The 19,075-nt window shown below is 34.9% G+C and overlaps 1 protein-coding gene across 1 annotated transcript in view; it reads right to left on the bottom strand.

Annotated features, from left to right (window-relative positions):
* Positions 1-19,075, bottom strand: part of DZIP3 (DAZ interacting zinc finger protein 3) — a 98,339-nt gene that overhangs the window by 35,402 nt on the left and 43,862 nt on the right. Inside the window, exons 14-19 of the mRNA XM_030329709.1 lie at positions 12,521-12,597; positions 10,247-10,864; positions 8,168-8,200; positions 7,137-7,306; positions 6,042-6,086; positions 1,362-1,387 (exon numbers count right to left, since the gene is read on the bottom strand). Of these exons, the coding sequence (XP_030185569.1) occupies positions 1,362-1,387; positions 6,042-6,086; positions 7,137-7,306; positions 8,168-8,200; positions 10,247-10,864; positions 12,521-12,597 (969 nt within the window). The remainder of the gene's footprint in view (positions 1-1,361; positions 1,388-6,041; positions 6,087-7,136; positions 7,307-8,167; positions 8,201-10,246; positions 10,865-12,520; positions 12,598-19,075) is intronic.

Raw genomic sequence — 19,075 nt, forward strand, 5'->3', positions numbered from 1 at the left:
GTATTCTAGAATGACTCAAACATTTTGGAAAGTTCAATGAAATCAAATGCTTGTGTAGACCACTGGTTCCCAAACCCAATTTTCCAAATTACCTGAAGAGCTTTTTAAAATTATATTTTTCCAGGTATCCTGACAACTGTAAATACATAGATGAATCTGTATTTTTGAAAAGCTATAGAAGATTATTCCTAAATGTTTAAAGTTTAATAATGACACTGTAATAATATAGGAAAATGTTCTTACAGGAAGAGATGCAAACTGAAGCATGTAGAGGTAAAATTACATGATATTTGGGACTGAAAACACCAACAAAGAACAAAATGTTAAGGGAAAAAAGTGAAGCAAATGTGGAAAAACAGTGTAATTGTTGAACCGGGATGATTAGGTACATATATTAACGTGATATATTATTTTTACTTTTGTGTATATGTGAAAATTCTCATACAAAAACAAAGCTCCCTGGGTGATCTGATGTTCATTCAGTTTGTGTCTACACTATAAGTAAAATAAGCAAAATGACTGATAGCACTGTATGATTCTTTAGTAAGTTATTTTTATGGCTTCTAGACATGGTTTGAAAAAAGTAGAACAAAAAACTATCATTCTAGTGGCTCAACTCATTGACAGAGAAAGTGAAAATTCATCCTTGGATGATGAACTATTAGCAAGTAGATCACATCCATTATCAATGAGAAAATATCAACTACAAGTGGTGACTTTCAAGTTAAAATATGTTCTTGCTACCATTTTAAAGATATCTTAATAATTTATGTCCTCACAGTGAGTTCTCCAAAGTTACCAACTTTCAATTAAACTTTCTGTTGGGTATAATGAGCCTCTTCATTACTATCTCCCTTACTTCCATCCACTACTGCACTGTCATCAGTCACATAGTTGTATAACACAGTGATCTTTAGACATTAAAAGGTTTCCAGTAGGTTCAAAATTCACGGTAAACAACTGGAATTAAAAACCACCACCACCTATGCGTTAAACAAACCACAACAAAACAAACTTTTTGGAAAGAGGTCATTAGGACAAACACTGATCTGTTCTCTAAGGTTAATTCTTACTTAAATTTAGATTTGGCTAACCACAATCTAGACTATATTGTAGAAGATTTTATGCTGGATCGAAATTAGTCTTTGACTTTTGAGTAGCCTTACAGAAAAATGGTGAGAGATTCTATTCTCCCAAAGTAAATGATAATTTAACTTTTTGTTACTCTCAAGTGACAAGTTATTAAGAAAAGTAACTGTACTTTCTTCTTTCAGAACATTTCCCAAGGCAAGGCTGTGTCATACTGGCAAAACACACTTTGAGAATACTAGGAAAAATTTAAAAATTAAATAAATACTTACACTTGTTCTTCTTTTGATTCCTTATTCTGAAAAACAACATCAAGAATTAGTAATCTATATCAACTATGCCAGTACAGCACAGTGATGTGACTGCATTTAGGTGTTTCTCAACCTTTTTTGACCACAACCAAAATAAGAAATATATTTTACATCATGATGTAAATGCACTTATTCAGAGATCTTTATCCATGAATATAAAACTGAAATTGAAGTCACACTAAATAATCTTTACCCAGATTATATATGTTATAGACTGCAAGTTTATGCTTCTCCCAAATTCATACGCAAAAACCCTAACCCCCAATTAAGGGGGAAATTAATTAGGAAAGTAATTAGGTTTAGATGATACTATGAAGTCCTCATGATAGAATCAGTGCCCTTTTAAGAAGAGACCAGAGAGCTAGATCTCTTGCTCTTCTGTGTGCTCTCTCTCTCTACTGCTGTGATGACACAGTAAGAAGTTAGCCATCTGCAAACTAAGAGGGCCCTCACCAGACACCGAATCTGTTGACACCTTTATCTTTGACTTCCCAGACTTCAAACATGTGAAAAATGTTTCTTGCTTAAAGCACCCAGTCTATGGTAGTTTGTTATAGCAGCCCAAACTAAGACAATACACAATGAACTCTGAAACTTTTTTACTCTTACTAATTCTATTTATTTTATAAAATGGTAGTTGTGACCTGCTACATTGATTTTGTAATCTACCATTGAATCATGAAATAACTTAAAAATCACTGATTCAGATATTGAAAGTAAATATTGGGGTTGAGTTTGTACCTACTGGTAATCTTGGGACAGGACATGTATAATTCTCCTTTATGGAATACTATACTAACTATAAGAGTTCTTGAAAATCTACATACAAGGTAAAAGCAGATTGATATATTAAGAAATCTTATAGAAAAGGAAGTGTCAAGGAGATCACAATTGGAAGGAAATGTTAAAAAACCCTAAATTTTATGTTCATTAAAGTAAAACTATAAAAGCTACGTAGTAGATAAAGGTAATATCAATGACACTCAACACATATTAATAGTATTAATCGCTCTTCTACATTACCCTATTAACAGTATTAATTACTTTTATATAAATTACAGTATTAACTTCTACCACCACCTCTTGTTTACAAGAAACTTTTGGGTCTCCTTCCCCATAGATTCCATGATGTATTTACAAATTTGTTCTGCTTCATTGCCTACAAACTAAGAGAATTTTGCATTTCAGCATCTGATCAATGTCCTGTGCCAATTTGATTCTACAATTTAGAATTATCAACTCCTACCTTGGTTCCAGTATACCTGAATAGCTGAACTAAAAGACATTTATTTGGTTGTTCATAATGAACATCTAGTGTAGCTGCATAGTTTCTGAAACTTCTTTTTACTTCTTCCCATGACAACTTTTTGTCAACACATGCAGCAGCCTGTTTTACATGCATCTCAGCAACTTCCCTGCTATAGACAGCACATCCAATTTGAAGGGCTAGATTTATTTCCTGCCATGTTTCCTTCCTTCCCCAAGGCATCATCACAAAGCCTTCTATTCTTCTGCCATCTGCTTTACCTCCCTTTTCTATTCTTAACCCTTAATTCCCCTGGGTGGGAGGTAGGAGTGGGAAGGAGGAGCTAATTAACTCCCAAAAGAGTTATTTATAATTTGGATATATTAGAAGCTAAATACTAAATTCCTAACTGAAGAAAAAGTAACTACAATGTCTCTATATATACTGGTTAGAAGTCATCTGTACTGTCTCCTCTATTTGCTATACAAATATTTCTTTTTCATCATATTCTTCCAGAGTCCCTGAAAGATCTTTTCAGGACTTCAGCTAATGTTAGGTAGAGATATTACAAGACAAATAATTAACAGAGGACACAATTTCATTCATAGAAACTTTGTTGTTATTCTGTATAACACAAGATAATTTTTTGTATGCTAGAATTTTTCATGAGGAAAACTCATTGGAGGATGTGATGGACTTAGCTAGACAACTGGTTGCTTACACTATAACTAGACAATTCTTTGTATCAATAATAATGAAGTATATTAATAGGACTACTATATATGAAATAGTCATATGCAAAAATTTCAGCATTTTAGGTCCCATACTTTAAAATTTAGATAAAAGAGAGATCTCTCTTCTAATGTTCACATCTTATCTTCATAAAATTGTCTTATTTTCAAAGTATCTCAACTTCTTCTAAAAAAATAAATTAGAAAAAACTTAGGTCGGGTGCCTAGGTGGCTTAGTTGGTTAAATGGCTGATTTTGGCTCAGGTCATGATCTCACACTTCATGAGTTCAAGCCCCACATTGGGCTCTGTGGTGACAGCTCAGAGCCCGGAGCCTGCTTCTGATTCTATGCCTGCCTCTCCCTCTCTCTCTCTCTCTCTCCCTCTCCCTCTGTGCCCCTCCCCCACTCATGTTCTCCCTCTCTCTCAAAAATAAATAAGCATTAAAAAAAATTTTAAAACTTAGGTTGTTATAAACAATAACAAAAAACTTCTTGACATTTAATAAGACATTTTTATTTTATTTTTTAATTTTTTTTAATGTTTAGTTGTTTTTGAGACAGAGAGAGACAGAGCATGAATGGGGGAGGGTCAGAGTGAGAGGGAGACACAGAATCTGAAACAGGCTCCAGGCTCTGAGCTGTCAGCACAGAGCCCGATGTGGGGCTTGAACTCACGGACCGTGAGACCATGACCTGAGCCGAAGTCGGACGCTTAACCGACTGAGCCACCCAGGCACCCCTAAGAAGACATTTTTAATATTATTAGCATATGAATTTTTGAGTCATGTTTACATTTATTTTCCATTGTGTTTATTACCTGTTTCATTTCAATTTGACATAAAAGTTGGGTTTTCCATTTAACTAGAATTGAAAATCTGAACAATCATATTTTAATTTGTTGTAAGAGACAAACTACGTACCTTTGGAACCAAGAGTTATAGTCTGACAGTTGCAGATTTACTTGCCCAGCTTTCTGTAGTATTAGACCTGGGATTTACTAATGTTTTGGTAAGAATTAAAAAGTATCAGTTAAACTAATAGATCAGTCTGTGTTTTATTACATAAGAACTGACCAGTAGTAAGTCTTCTTATTCATGTCTTTTAAAAACATATCTTAATTTTCAAAATAACTTTTGAGTGAAATTATAAATTATAATAAATGATTATGATAAACACGAAAATTATATTGATATTTTATTGATCACAGCATAAATAATCTGTATTCTGTTCTTCACCTAAGCATTTTGTAAATTTACCTTGTGTTAAATTTCATTTATGACTAAAATTTGTGTATACTTCCAATAAATAACATTGGCTTACCAGATTGTATAGTTGGTCAAATATTCTCATTGCATTAATTTATAACATAATCTACAGAATATACCTAGATTTTAAGTGTATGTTTCAGGCCAGAAAAACAACACTTTTTTTTTTTTCTTTTTTACCATAAAGTTTGCATAGCATAGTAGTTAGCTGTATGGTTGATTTAAAGGAAAAAAACCAACCAAGAAACAAACAAAAAACTCTTGAGTCCAAATCCATAGGAATCTACAAACATCAAGAGTGAATTAAAACATAAAGTATGAACTTTGGGTGATTATGATGTGTCAGTGTAGTTCCATCAATTGTAACAAATGTACCACTCTGATGGGGGATGTTGATACTGCAGGAGGTTATTCATATGTGGGGGTCAGAGATATATGGAAAATCTTTACCTTCCCCTCAATTTTGCTCTGAACAACAACAAAAATTGCCCTACAAATATAGCCTTAGTTAAAAAAAAATTTAAAAAACCAAAACAAAACTAAAAAAGACTCAACTTTCCTTTGTAATTTTCCAAGCAATTAAGAGACTTTTTGCTAAAACTCTGCCATAGATAGTAACAGTAAGTTGTTCATTTGTAATTGGCAAAAAGCAAAGACAAAGCATGAAGGAAGCTTCTTGCATTTGTACCATTTTTGTACATTATTGCACTGTTGGCAGAATTTTGGATATCAGGAAGAAAATCAACATTTCTAAAGGCTTTGAAAAATGTTTCTGAATATATCACTGGAAATATGATGAGAAGCTTTTTATAAAAGACTGAGTAGGCATTTTTTAAATGAGAGTGGTATGCAGAAATTAATGAAATTTCCAAGTAACTCAGTTTCTTATTTGTATATTTAAATGTATAATTATGATTTAGGGAAGTGAAGCAGGACATACTAGGAGCTTAAATCATTCAGGATCTACCATATATAACCACATATTCAATAAGCTATTGACATTTATTTTTTTTAAGTTTATTTATATATTTCATATTTATATTTATATTTATATTTATATTTATATTTATATTTATAATCTATTTAGAAAGACAGCACAAGCTGGGGAAGAACAGAGAAAGGAGGAGAGAGAGAGAGAATCCCAAGTAGGCTCCACACTATCAGCACAGAGCCCAATGCGGGGCTGGAACCCATGAACCATGAGATCATGACCTGAGCTGAAATCAAGAGTCAGACACTTAACTGACTGAGCCACACAGGCACCCCTAAGCTATTGGCATTTATAAGTCATTTATGCTATATACCTACTTGAACTAAGTTCTAACAGCGAATCCATATGTAAACCTAAGTGTTCATAATCAGACATCTCTCTATTATAATGCTAATACAGTCACTTACCTTTTTATTCTTAGTCTTTTTCTTTTTCTTTGGTTTACTCTTAACCTGACAAGAAATAAATAATTTAATTAATATGCAATTCAAATCACACAATAAGTTATTTTGCAAAATATATTTCCTCTAACCACTGAAATCTTTCATCTTCTAATATTATAGATTATTATTCTATTATTCTCATTATTCTAGATTCTATAGAAAACTATTTTCAGTTTCACTTATTTTAATCTCAGTCTTCTGCTCTTGAGAGATCATTGATCTCTAAAGGAATAACATAATATCAATGAGGAGGCTACAGAAAAAAGCTCACAGATCCTCACTTGCACATGTGCGTGCATGCATGAGCAACAAAGGAGGAAGGGAGGGACTTTCAAAAAATCAACACATTCAAGTCCATAAGATGAAAAATTAAGCCCAGGAGTAATTTAGTGACCATATAAAATTAACATTAAAGAAATACAGAGATTACACCCTGCATGACTTTAATTTTACTCCCATGCAAATGACACTGAAATATCACGTTTTTCTCTTTTCTCTCTTCTTTCCCCATTATGTTTTCTTCTACTTTCTACTAACTTCCCACTTCTATTGCCATCACTCAGGATGAAGAAACATTCAGAAATCTAGCATAGTGTCTGACACATAACAAGTGTTTGGTAAATGCTGACAAAATAAAAGGTTAAGGCAGGAAAGATTTTTGGAAGAAGTACTGGAGAAAGAACCATTCCAATTCAAACTCTGTGTGAACACTGATAAATGTAAACTAAGATTGTCTAGGATGCTGTAAATACAGCACATGTAACAAAGTAAAAGCCCTGATTAAGTTCTTTTAATTTTTTTTTTTTTAATTTTTTTTTTCAACGTTTATTTATTTTTGGGACAGAGAGAGAAAGAGCATGAATGGGGGAGGGGCAGAAAGAGAGGGAGACACAGAATCTGAAACAGGCTCCAGGCTCTGAGCCATCAGCCCAGAGCCTGACGCGGGGCTCGAACTCCCGGACCGCGAGATCGTGACCTGGCTGAAGTCGGACGCTTAACCGACTGCGCCACCCAGGCGCCCCAAGTTCTTTTAATTTAAATATTAATGAGAGCTTATACTTCCTGGAGATCTTTAGTAGATTCTGTTGAAGATTCACTGGGTATCGATGTTCCATCTTTATTCATTTCTGCTAACTGTATTTCAGGGTTTGATTTCACATTTATATTGTACTCCATGAGAGGTGGACTTAGTTCTTCTTCCTCATTCTGTAACTCTTCTATTTCAATACCTAAATGTTAAAAAACACTCAAAATCAGGACGCATTTAGTTTTACCCTCATATCACTAAAAAACACCATCCCAGGAACAGAAAGACATCTTATTCTCTTTAATTACTAGGTGAAAATGACCATTTATCAGTGACCAAATAGGTACTGATACTAGCCTAGAACCAATCAGTACAAACCCAAATGCTAAGATACTTTACTGTTATGTTAAGTAGACTCTAAATATTAGATATTGTACAACTTAAGTTGATTCTAAATACTAAGTCTTTTGAGGATCCTGACATTGACCCTATTAATATTTTACCGAGTAAAATTTTAGGAAAGGGATATCTTTTTTTATTTTTAACTTAAATATTTTTATTGTTTAAGTATAATTTTACTTCAAACAAAACCCATGGTGTTGTTTTCTAAAGTATAATTTTAATCGCAGAATACGAATTGCATTTAAAGAACCACAGCACAAAAATGGAAATTAAAAAAATTAGCAACTCACCACCTGGCAAAAAGTATACAGCCTAACAGTGGATAGTTAATTAGATAAAAGCTACATAAGCTGAAGAGTAGCATATATGAGCACGCAGAGCAAGCAGGTAGGCATTTTTGCCTGTTGAAGTGTCCAGTGTGTCAAAAGTTAATAAACTATGCTCAGGTAAATCCTGGAGACATGCATTAAGACCAAAGCGGAGGAAAAAGGCTCATACTACATTCAGCTGACCAGTAGTAGTTTGGTCACATGATTTTCCAAGCTTGTAACAAATAATAGTTTATCATATAGTTATCTGACCAAGTAAAATTCCTATAAGTATCCCTTAGCTATTCCAAGTTGAAAGGTCACCGAGGCAATTTGTTTCTAAACATACTTACGTTGACTGCCCGTTATTGACTGTAGAGCAATTCCTATGATACATAAAGAAAAAATTTAGATGTACAATTGGAAATAGAACCAACAAATATCTGACTGGGACTAAGAAAAGTTAGAAGATTTTTACATTGTACCAATTACTTTTATAACTGTAAAAACAACCAGTTTCACTCATAAATCTAGTTTAAACAAGGCATAATCTTTAAATTATAACATAAAGTTTATAAATTCATGTTTAGGCAAAGAAAACAAAACTTTGGTAGTTCATAATAGATAATGCCTAGAATATAAACACTTTAAAACAAGCAGAAGATTCTTAAAATTTTAAAAATCTAAGGTCATAAAGTAACAATAGTCAATTATGAAGCAAACCTCCATTGAAAGTGTCAGGATGTTTTAGCAATATGAATTATCCTGATCAGCCCTCCCTCTCCCTTGTCCATTAATATTTATTAAGCATGTACAATGCATAAGGTTGTATTAAGCTCTAGATATTGAATGGTGAAGAAATAAGAACCTTCACAGTGATTCAGTGAGAACAATGGATATTAAACAAATGAAAACAACAACTGTAATAACTACTAGGAAAGAGAAGATGATAGGAAAGCCTCTATTAAATTAGGGACCAAAGCTTTTGGGTCTGAGTGGGAATTGCTTGAAATGCTTTGAATTTATTTAGTGCTTAAATATTTCCCAAATATTACCTTTATTCTTATTTGTTAATACAAATCTTAATGAAGTGAGGAGCCTACGTGGCACAGTTAAGCCTCTGACTCTTGATTTTGGCTCAGGTCATGATCTCGTGGTTGTGAGATCAAGCTCCGAATCAGGCTCTGCACTGGGAGTGGAGCCTGCTTGCGATTCTCCCTCTCTCCCTCCCTCTTTTCCCCCTCCCCTGCTCATGCTCTCTCACTAAATAAATGAATAAACAATAAAGTATTCATAAAGTAAATGTAAAAAAAAGCCACTTATTTTAAGTCAAGGGTTCTTGCATGACTTTCTCATATTATCGAAGTCAGCATTCTCTCCTCTTACACTCAGAGAAGGCTCTTAAAGGTTAAGCAGGAAAACACGACAGTATCCCAGGACCTTAGTAAAAGGAATGTTATTGAGGCCTAGCAATTATCAACAATAGTAGCTCAACAATTACAAGAACCCTGATAAGTTGTATGCTTACAAAGCATCAGTGTGGTCATCAGTTGCTCACTAGGTAGTACGACTAATAACTTGGGACCAGGAAAAGTCACCCGGGATAGCAAAGTAAAGGTTTCAGTGATGCTGACATGCCTTGAACTCCACTCCCCATGATGACAACTGAGAAGCTATCCAGGAATGTGGGAGAGGAAGTCTGAAGTCTTTCCCATATGAAGAGACAATGTCCTTCATGGACATTTGGACAATGGCTACTGCTGACCTTAGACATTACCTGATTTTTTAAATTACTCATGGGCATGGCCAATGAATAGTTGCCAAATTTTTCAATTAATTGTCATGGTTCTGCTGGAAAGGAGGAGAAAACATATACCCATGTTATCTAGAAGGCCATACTTGAAACATACAGTACCTGTATTTCATGGTTTTAGGCATCCTTAATTTTATAGTAGTGATAAAACTCCTTTAGTTAAAAATCTTCAACAATTCCTTTCTGAAAACAAAAACTCCTCAACATGGCCAGGGGAATCCTCTTGAATGTATTCTCTTTGTTACCTCTCCCCTATTTTGATCTCAGTAAGGCCAAACTTTTTAGTTCCCTGTATTACAATATATTTTTATGTTTCTATACCTTTGTTCTTGTTTCCTTCTGAAACGTCCTTCTCCATCTTCTTCACTGGGCTAACTTTTACATGTCATTTAAGAATTCCTTAAATATTACACTCTCCAGAAAGCTTTTTTGGACTCTCAGGGTAGGATCTCCCATGGTATTCTGGAACATCTCTAGTACTATAATTTTTAGTAGCTTCTTGATGAGTCTATCCTCCCAAGATGTGAGCTCACTGAATCTCCTGCCCTTAGCACTGTGTCTGGCACATGGCAGACATTTAGTGAAGGTTTACCAGCTGAAGTAAATAATTATTTTGTACCTTGTTGATAGCAGGATAACATCCTCTGGATGATTTCTGGTACTGGTATGCCTAGGTAGATGGACAGTTGATGGTAATCAAGGGAGATATTCTCAATGGGATTCTCCTTCACTTTGTCAATATCCTCTTGCTTCATCCCAAGACGCAGAAGAATATCTGAAACTTTTTTCCAAATTGAATTGAATTGTGACTCAGTGAGACCATTCATCAAAATCTCACTAAGGAGGATATCCCTGTGTTTGCACAGCCTCAAGATGTCGGCAGACTTAGAGAGATCAGAAGATGGTGGTTCCATATTCCAGCCTTTTTTGGGTGCAGGGAATACATTCAAATGTTTTATGAGAGCTAATAGGAGATATAAGTCAAACTGTTTGGACTGTGGTAGCTCCTTGTTTGGGGGATAAAGCAGATGCCATGCTCCACCCAAAGGGTGATTGGTCCAAAGATGGTTGTAGTAGGGTTCCAGCACATTCTTGTGTATAAGAAGTTCTTTTTTCAAAAGAGGGGGTGGCATAGCCTCATCAAATATTTGCCGGACAATGTCAGTACCAGAAATGATAATTATATGAAGCAGATGATAGAAATAATTATAATCAAGTTTGAAGATAGGCATTTCATCTGAAAATGAATTTTGAGAAGTCAAAACATTCCACATTAATGCTTTTTTTCTATGTGGTCTGTCTCATTACATCCTAAGCTCCTGTAGGACAGGGACGATTCCAAAACAATGAAATACAGTATAGTGCTTTGCCACAGCCAGTGCTCAATAAGCATGCTGCTTCTAGCTATCAAAAAAATCCCAACAAAAACAATATGTTCCCAAGCAAAAGTAATCACAAAGACTAATCACCACAGAAGCCTTTCAACCATCCAGGGTTTTGTTCAAGTAAATGACTTTGGCAACCAAATGGCATAAAACTTTAGGCCTTTGGAAATTCTGAAGACTTTCAAGAATGGTAACTGCCAGTGTTTAATTATATTTTATTCAGGCAACTTTATTTTAATCAGCACTGCCCAGTAGACCTTTCTGTGATAAAAATGTTTTAGATTTGTAGTGCCTACTAGCCACTGAGGACTGGAAATGCTGCTTTTCTAACAAATGAACTGAATTTGAAATTATATCCAAGTTTTATTAATTTAAATAGCTGCATATGGCTAGTGGCAACCATATCAGACAATAGAGAACTATATCAAAAAACATAAAGTGATCTAATGCCTTGATATCCCAGTGTAGTCCACAGACCAGCAGTGACATCCCCACGGGAGCCTGTTAGAAAGACAGAATCTTAGCAACCACCTCCCCCCACCCCAATCAGAGCTACTGAATTGGCACCTACATTTTAACAATGTATAACAGATGATTTGAATATACATTAAAGTTTAAGGCACACTGGCCTGATGATGATATTCTTATCCTCTCAAAAGATAAATTAATGATTAAGTAGATAATTCATCAATGAAATGGAGTAAGGCATGAGAATGAACTATTTGAGATTTTTCTGGTTTAATAGCACTTCCAAAGGAGGAAAGTAGACTGAGGTGAATTTAAAGTAGTAAGAACTTGATATACGATGGTATACTTTTTGTATGAATATCAAAATATGTATTTATCATAAAATGTAGCTTTATTATTTTATCCTTCACGATTCTGTGTTTCAAGAAATTTAGAAACTAATATTCTTGTTTGATATACTTGATATATACCATGGAAGCAAGCAAGGTTACAAAGCAAATGACCCAGGGAACTTTCTCTGGGTAGCCTAGTAAGAAGCTGGCTGGGATCAAGGACACTCATTCCCTCTAGCAAGGACTGATATCAAACTATTCTTCCATGGGACTATGAGCCCTAAAAGCCTCTAAGTGGCATTGCTGACCAGCTGGCATTCCTAAACAGCTGGCACTTAAGTTTAGACTCTTGGCCTTGAGTCCCAAATTGTCATGCCTTCCATTTCGCTCTATTAACAGGGAATGCAACAAGAGAGGAGGGTTTGGTAGGGAACACCTGCTGGAGTCCAATCTCACTGTGTAGTCAACAGTTATACACCAGACCCAGCAAACTTCTCTATGATGCCAAGGTAATGTAAGACCCATACACCTGCTGATCTTTCCGTCTATGAATTTCAGCCCATGCCAAGTGATGCTTACTTAGTGTAAACATAAGCCCAGTGAATGACAAACATAAACACATGGTTGTCAGTGGTATGATACTGTACAGAGCAAGTCAAAACTTTTAATATACTTTTCAAGAGGAGACATATAAGAATAAAACAGTACCTTTTGCACTAAATTTTAAACTGATCTTCGGTCTTATATCAGTATCAGTAATTTTCAGAGACATCAACTTTTTATAACTGCAAGTAGAAAAAACTTAAGTTACAATTAATACCAAAGTTACTTAAGATTTCTGATATCAGCATGGCTAAGTAAGTGAATATTGTCCTCTCCTCCTCCTTTGGGAAAAATTTAAAAGCAAAGGAAAAAAGGGAATGAACAAACAAAACCCACCAACAAGGATAACCCCACACTGTCAATTTTGTTGGAGTTACCAGACAAATAGAACTGCTAAATCTCAAACAAAAAAAAAAAAAAAAAAAAAAAAAAAAGCTGTATGGCAACAGAAATACTGTAAAAAACCAGCAAAACTATAACTCCCCCCAGACCTTCCTCCAACATAAGATCTTATCAATCACTAATCCAAGAAGAAAACTCATGTAAGGACTAGTGATTTTTAAAAAAAGGCAACAAAGAAATTAGCATAACAGCAATACAAATAACCAAAAAAAATGAGGGGTAAAAGTAGCAAAATTTATTAAACAGACTAAACACTAATGTTGTCATGAAAAACTTGAGACTTGGCACTGAGATAAACTCTCCCACAGAAAACAAAATAAAACAAAAATGGGGCAATACCAACCGAATGTTTTAAGTTTAATGAGGACAGAGATTTAGGTGTTGGAGGTTGTTAGAGGTGTTTTATCTCCAGCACCAAAACACTGCCCACCATACACTACAATGGAAACATTTTAAACTCTAACAATATGAAGTACTGGCAAAGATACTGAATAAAAAATATTCTATACTGCTGGTGGGAGTGTAACCAGGTAAAACCACTGTGGGAAACAATTCAGCAAAATCTAGAAAAGTTGAAGATATGGTCAGATGGCCTACTGATTCTATTCCTAGGGATATATTCTGGGAAACGTTCTGTACATATACATCTGGAGACACATCCAGGCATGTTCATCATAGCACTGTTGTTATGGTCAGAATTCAGAAATAACCTGTATTTCTACCAGTGTAAACAGAAAAAAATTGAACTATACTTATAAATAACAATATATTATGGAATTTATATCCAGAAGTAAAACATGACAACAAATGCACAAAGGTGGAATGATATGGAAACATTATTGTAAGGTTCATACAATACCTATACTATACATACAATAGTATAGTATTGGAAAATGAACTTTGACAAGTTAAAAACATATATTGTAAGTCTTAGAGCAATCATGAGAGAGAGAGGGTGAAAGACAGAAAGACAGAAAGAACCCAGGAAATAAAACACAAGGAACAGATGGGAAAACTGAAAACAACCAGGAAGATGGTAGATTTAAATCTGGCCGTATCAAGAACTACAGCAAATTTATATGGAATAAACACCCAAATTTAAAAGATAGGCATTGTCAGGTTGGGTATAAAGAAGCAAGACCTATGCTGTCCATAAGAAACTCTCTTTAAATACAGACGTATATAGGTTGAGGTAAAAAGATGCAAAAATATATATACCATGCAAATATTAATCCAAAGAAGACACAAAATGACTAATAGGTACATGAAAAGATGCTAATGTTAGTAATCATCCAGAAAATGCAAATCAAAACTACAATGAGAGATCATTTCACACTTGTTAGATTGTCTGTTACGGAAAACACAATAAGTGTTGGCCAGATATAGTGAAAAAGGAACCCTGTGCACTGCTGGTGGGAATGCAAAGTGATACAGCCACTAGGAGAAACAGTATGGAGGTTCCTCAAAAAATTAAAAGTAGGGGCACCCTGGTGGCTCAGACAGTTGAGCATCCAACTTTGGCTCAGGTCATGATCTCTTTCATGAGTTCCAGCTCCACATGCACAGAGCCTGGAGCCTGCTTGGGATTCTCTCTCTCCCTCTCTGTCTGCCCCTCCCCCGCCTGAGCATGCTCCTTCCCCCCTCCCTCCTTCTCTCTTTGTCTCTCTCAAAAATAAACATTAAATGGGGCGCCTAGGTGGCTCAGTCAGTGTCCGACTTGGGCTCAGGTCATGATCTCACAGTTTGTGGGTTCAAGCCCCACATAAGACTCTGTGCTGACAGCTCGGTGCCTGGAGCCTTCTTCGGATTCTGTGTCTCCCTCTCTCTCTGCCCCTCCCCTGCTTGCACTTTGTCTTTCTCTCAAAAAATAAACATTAAAATAAATTAATAAATTAATTTTAAAAAATATTTAAAAAAAATTAAAAATACAATTAATCCAGCAACCCCACTTTTGGGTATATATTGTATACCCAAAGGATATGAAATCTCTATCTTGAAGAGATATCTACATGTCCATGTTTACTGCAGTATTATTTACAATAGCCAGGACATGAAAACAACTAAATGTCTATAAGTAGATGCATGGATAAACAAAATATGATTTTTATACACACACACACACACACACACGCATGCACTAGAACACTATTTAGCCATAAAAAAAAAGGAAATCCTGCCATTTGTGACCACATGGGTGAACCTGGAGAGCATTATACTAAGTGAAGTAAGCCAGACGGAGAAAGACAAATACTGTATGATCCCACATAAATGTAGGAGCTAAAAAACCCCAAACTCACAAAAACAGAAAGTGGAATGGTGGTTGCCAAGGATAAGGGTGTGGGGAAAATGAATAAGGGGTCAAATTCCAGTGTAAAGCATGGTGACTACAGGTAATATTTTTTGTATACTCGAAAGTTGCTAAGAAACATCTTCAAAGTTCTCATCACACACACACGAGAAAAAAGTTAACATATTCATCACCTCATACAGTTAATTAACCTTACTGTGGGAATCTTTTTATAATACATACATAAATCAAATCATCACTTTCTATACCTTAAACTTATACAATGTTCTATGTCAGTTATATCTTTTAAAAGCTAAGAAGAAAATAGCAGCAATATAGAAAAAAATAAATAGATCACGAACAACTGTTCTTTACCCCAGGAAAATAAGGCTGATTCAGCATGTGAAAATACATTAATGTATTCAGCATATTTACAGATTAAAGAATAAGAAGAAAATCATATGATCATCTCAATGCATGCAGAGAAGCACTAATTCAATACTCATTCATGATAAAAAAAATTTAAGAGAACTAGGAAAACAAAAGAATTTATTCAACCAGAAAAAGGGCAACTACAGTTGATAGCTAACAACACACTAAATGGAGAAAAACTGAAGTCTTCTCCCTAAGATCTAGAAAAGGCAACGATGTCTACTCTCACCACTTGTATTTAACATTGTACCAGAGGACCTAGCCAGTGCAGTAAGAGAAATAAGCAAAAAGTATATAAACTGGAAAAAAGACATAGAGTTGTTTTTAGCCACAAATGACATGATCATCTGTTGAAAACCTCAAAGAATCTATAAGATGATATTAGAATTATTAAATACCAAGTCACAGGATACATGTCCAATATATACAAACCAATTCCACATAATACAAATAACTAGAAGTTAAAATTTCAAAAGTATTATTTGCAACAGCATAAAAAAACAAATACACAGAAAACTACAAACATTCCTGTGAGACATCAAAGAAGTTATAATTAAATGTAATTACACTCCACATTCATGGATAGGAAGCCTCAATACTGTTAAGACACAAATCATCCCCAAACTGGGCTATAGATTCAACATAATCCCAATCATAATCCCAGCAAAAAGTTTGCAAACATTATAAGATGTTTCTTAGCTTTAATAAAGAACAGCAAAGGATCTAGAACAGAAAAAAGTAGTTTTGAAAAATAAGAATAAAGTTGAAATCACACCACCTAATTTCAAAAGATAATAAAAAGCTATAGTATTGAAGACAGTATGGTATTGTTAAATGGACAAATATACAAATGAATGGAATACAAAAATGACTATATATAGCCTATAGATTTTAGATAGACAGATAGATATAGATGGGACAGAGTGAACCTTGTGTCCCTTATGTCATACCACATGCAAAAATTAACTTGAAATGGATTATAAATCCGGGGCACCTGGGTGGCTCAGTTGGATAAGTGTCCAACTCTTGATTTCAGCTCACAGTTTGTGAGTTCAAGCCCTATGTCAGGCTCCTAGCTGACAGCACAGAGCTTCTCTCTCTCCCTCACTCTCTGCCCCTCCCCACCTCTCAAAAATGAATAAGTTTTTTAAAAAGAAGTGGATTATAAATCTAAATATAAAACTGTTTTTAGTTTTATTAAAAAACTGTTAGAAAAAATATAGGAGAAAATCTTTGTGATTTGAGGGCAGAAAAAATTCTCTTAAAACACAGAAAGCATTAAGCATAAAAGAAATGTTAAGACTTCACTGAAATTAATTAATTTTTGATTTTTGAAAGATACCTTTTAGAAAATAAAAAGGCAAGTCATGGCCTGGGATAAAATATTTCAAAAATACATATTAGGTAATTTGTACCTGGAATACACAAAGAAATTTTATAACTCAAACAATCCAATGTAAAAATGGGCAAAAAATTAGAATAGACAATTCATCAAAGAGGATATATAGGTGAAATAACACATGTATAAACATGTGGAAAGATATTCAACTTCGTTAGTCATTAGGCAAATGCAAATTAAAACCACAATATACTATTACACACCTGCAGAGAAACTAGAACTCTCCTCCACTGTTGGTGAGAATGAAAATGTATAGCTACTTTGAAAACCATTTGGCAGTATTTTATAATATTAAACATATACCATAAGACTCATCACTCTTGCTCCTAGGAATTTACACAAGAGAAAGGAAAGCATACGTCTATACAAAAAGTATGTAAGTGAAATTTATAGTAGCTTTAATCATAATAGCCCAAGCCAGAAACAACTCAAATGTCCTCAACTGTTGAATGAATAAATAAGTTGTGGTACATTTATACAATGGAAGACTACTTAGCAATAAACAAAAATAAACTAGTGTTGGGGTACCTGGGTGGCTCAGTCAGTTAAGTGTCCGTCTTTAACTCAGTCATGATCTCATGGTTTGTGGGTTTGAGCCCTGTGTTGGGCTCTGTGCTGACAGCTCAGAGCCTGGAACCTACTTTGAACTCTGTGTCTCCCTCTCTCTCTGCCCCTCTCTGGTTCGTTCATTCATTCGTTCTCTCTCTCTCTCAAAAATGAATAAACATTTTAATAAAAAAACTAGTGATACATGCAATAACATGGATGAATCTCAAAAACATTATGCTAAGTGAAAAAGTTCAAATGCAAAAGGCTTCCCTATTAAAGGACAGTCAGTAAAAAGCAGTACCATCAGGACAGAAATCACATGAGTGGTTACCAGCGTCTAGAGGTTGGGCAAGGGGAATGACTACAAAAGAGATTTGGGGGGAACTTTTTGGGAAGATAAAAATATTCTGTATCTTGATCATGGTAGTGGTTACCCAAATGTATACAAAGAAACTCATTTAAATGTATAGTTCTAAAGAGTGGATTTAACTGTATATAAACTACAGCTTGAAAAAACTGACCTAAAAGAAAGAACTTCAGTGTTTAGAAATGCATTTATAATTGGCACTTTCATAAAAAAGAGCAAGGAAATGATTACTGTGAAGGTCAGGATAGGTTACCTAGGGAGAAGATGAGGAGTCAGGGAGAGAGGGCCCAAGTGAGTGCTTCTGGAGTACGGGCAAAATCCCATCTTGGGTAGGGCTATGAGAGTGTTTGCTTTATAATATTCCTTAAACTCTGCATTTATATTTTGTGAGCCTTTCCTTATACTTTAATAACCATAAAACATTTTAAAGTTTAAAAAAGAATGATTCTGTTATTCATTCGTAAAACTCCATAAAGTAGCTCTTCCAATTTTGGTATTGTGATCGAGTTACCAGAGGATTCTCCCACAGATAACAACTAAAAAAACCTGGGCAAATTACAAAAAGTACTCCCTGTGGCACTGGATAGTAGAAGTAAAAGACCAACTCTGCTGAGAGAGTATGTGCTCAGAGGAGAGGAGGTAAGGGCTGGGTGAAATGTTAGTAAATTCACCAATCCTAGAGCTTTTAACCTGGGGCTAACTATACCCTGGCAGAAAACAAGTCTCCTAGGCTGTAGGAACCAGAAAATTGAAGCCAGGGAACCATGGCTATTGAAGAGAGTGGGGGAATCCCAGAAGAGAAAGAGATCCCCAAATATTTCTGCCCACACCTCTGACTGCTGAACCACATGTCTGGAACAGACTTAAAGCAGCTCAGGTGAAGGCAAAAGAACTGAATGGAGACTGGAACCACTACCTGCCTCCCCCAAAAAAGAGTTCACAGTCCATATACAAGTTAATTGACTGTCAAAACAAAAGTACATTACCTATTGCAGAATAACGGAATTCAGAACCTCTACATCTGTCATGTATTCATTGGGTACCAGCTATATGTCAGGTACCCATGTGCCATTACGCTATGCACTAGAAATATGCTAGTAAGCAAGATAAAGTTCTTGCCTTCAGTGAGGTTATAGTCAAATGGAGAAGACAGACAAGAAAGTATAATAAAACTTAGTACATAGAGTTGACCTTTGAATTGAACATGGGTTCAAACTTCTACAT

Source organism: Lynx canadensis, chromosome C2, assembly GCF_007474595.2.
Source record: "Lynx canadensis isolate LIC74 chromosome C2, mLynCan4.pri.v2, whole genome shotgun sequence".
Taxonomy (NCBI): Eukaryota; Metazoa; Chordata; class Mammalia; order Carnivora; family Felidae; genus Lynx; species Lynx canadensis.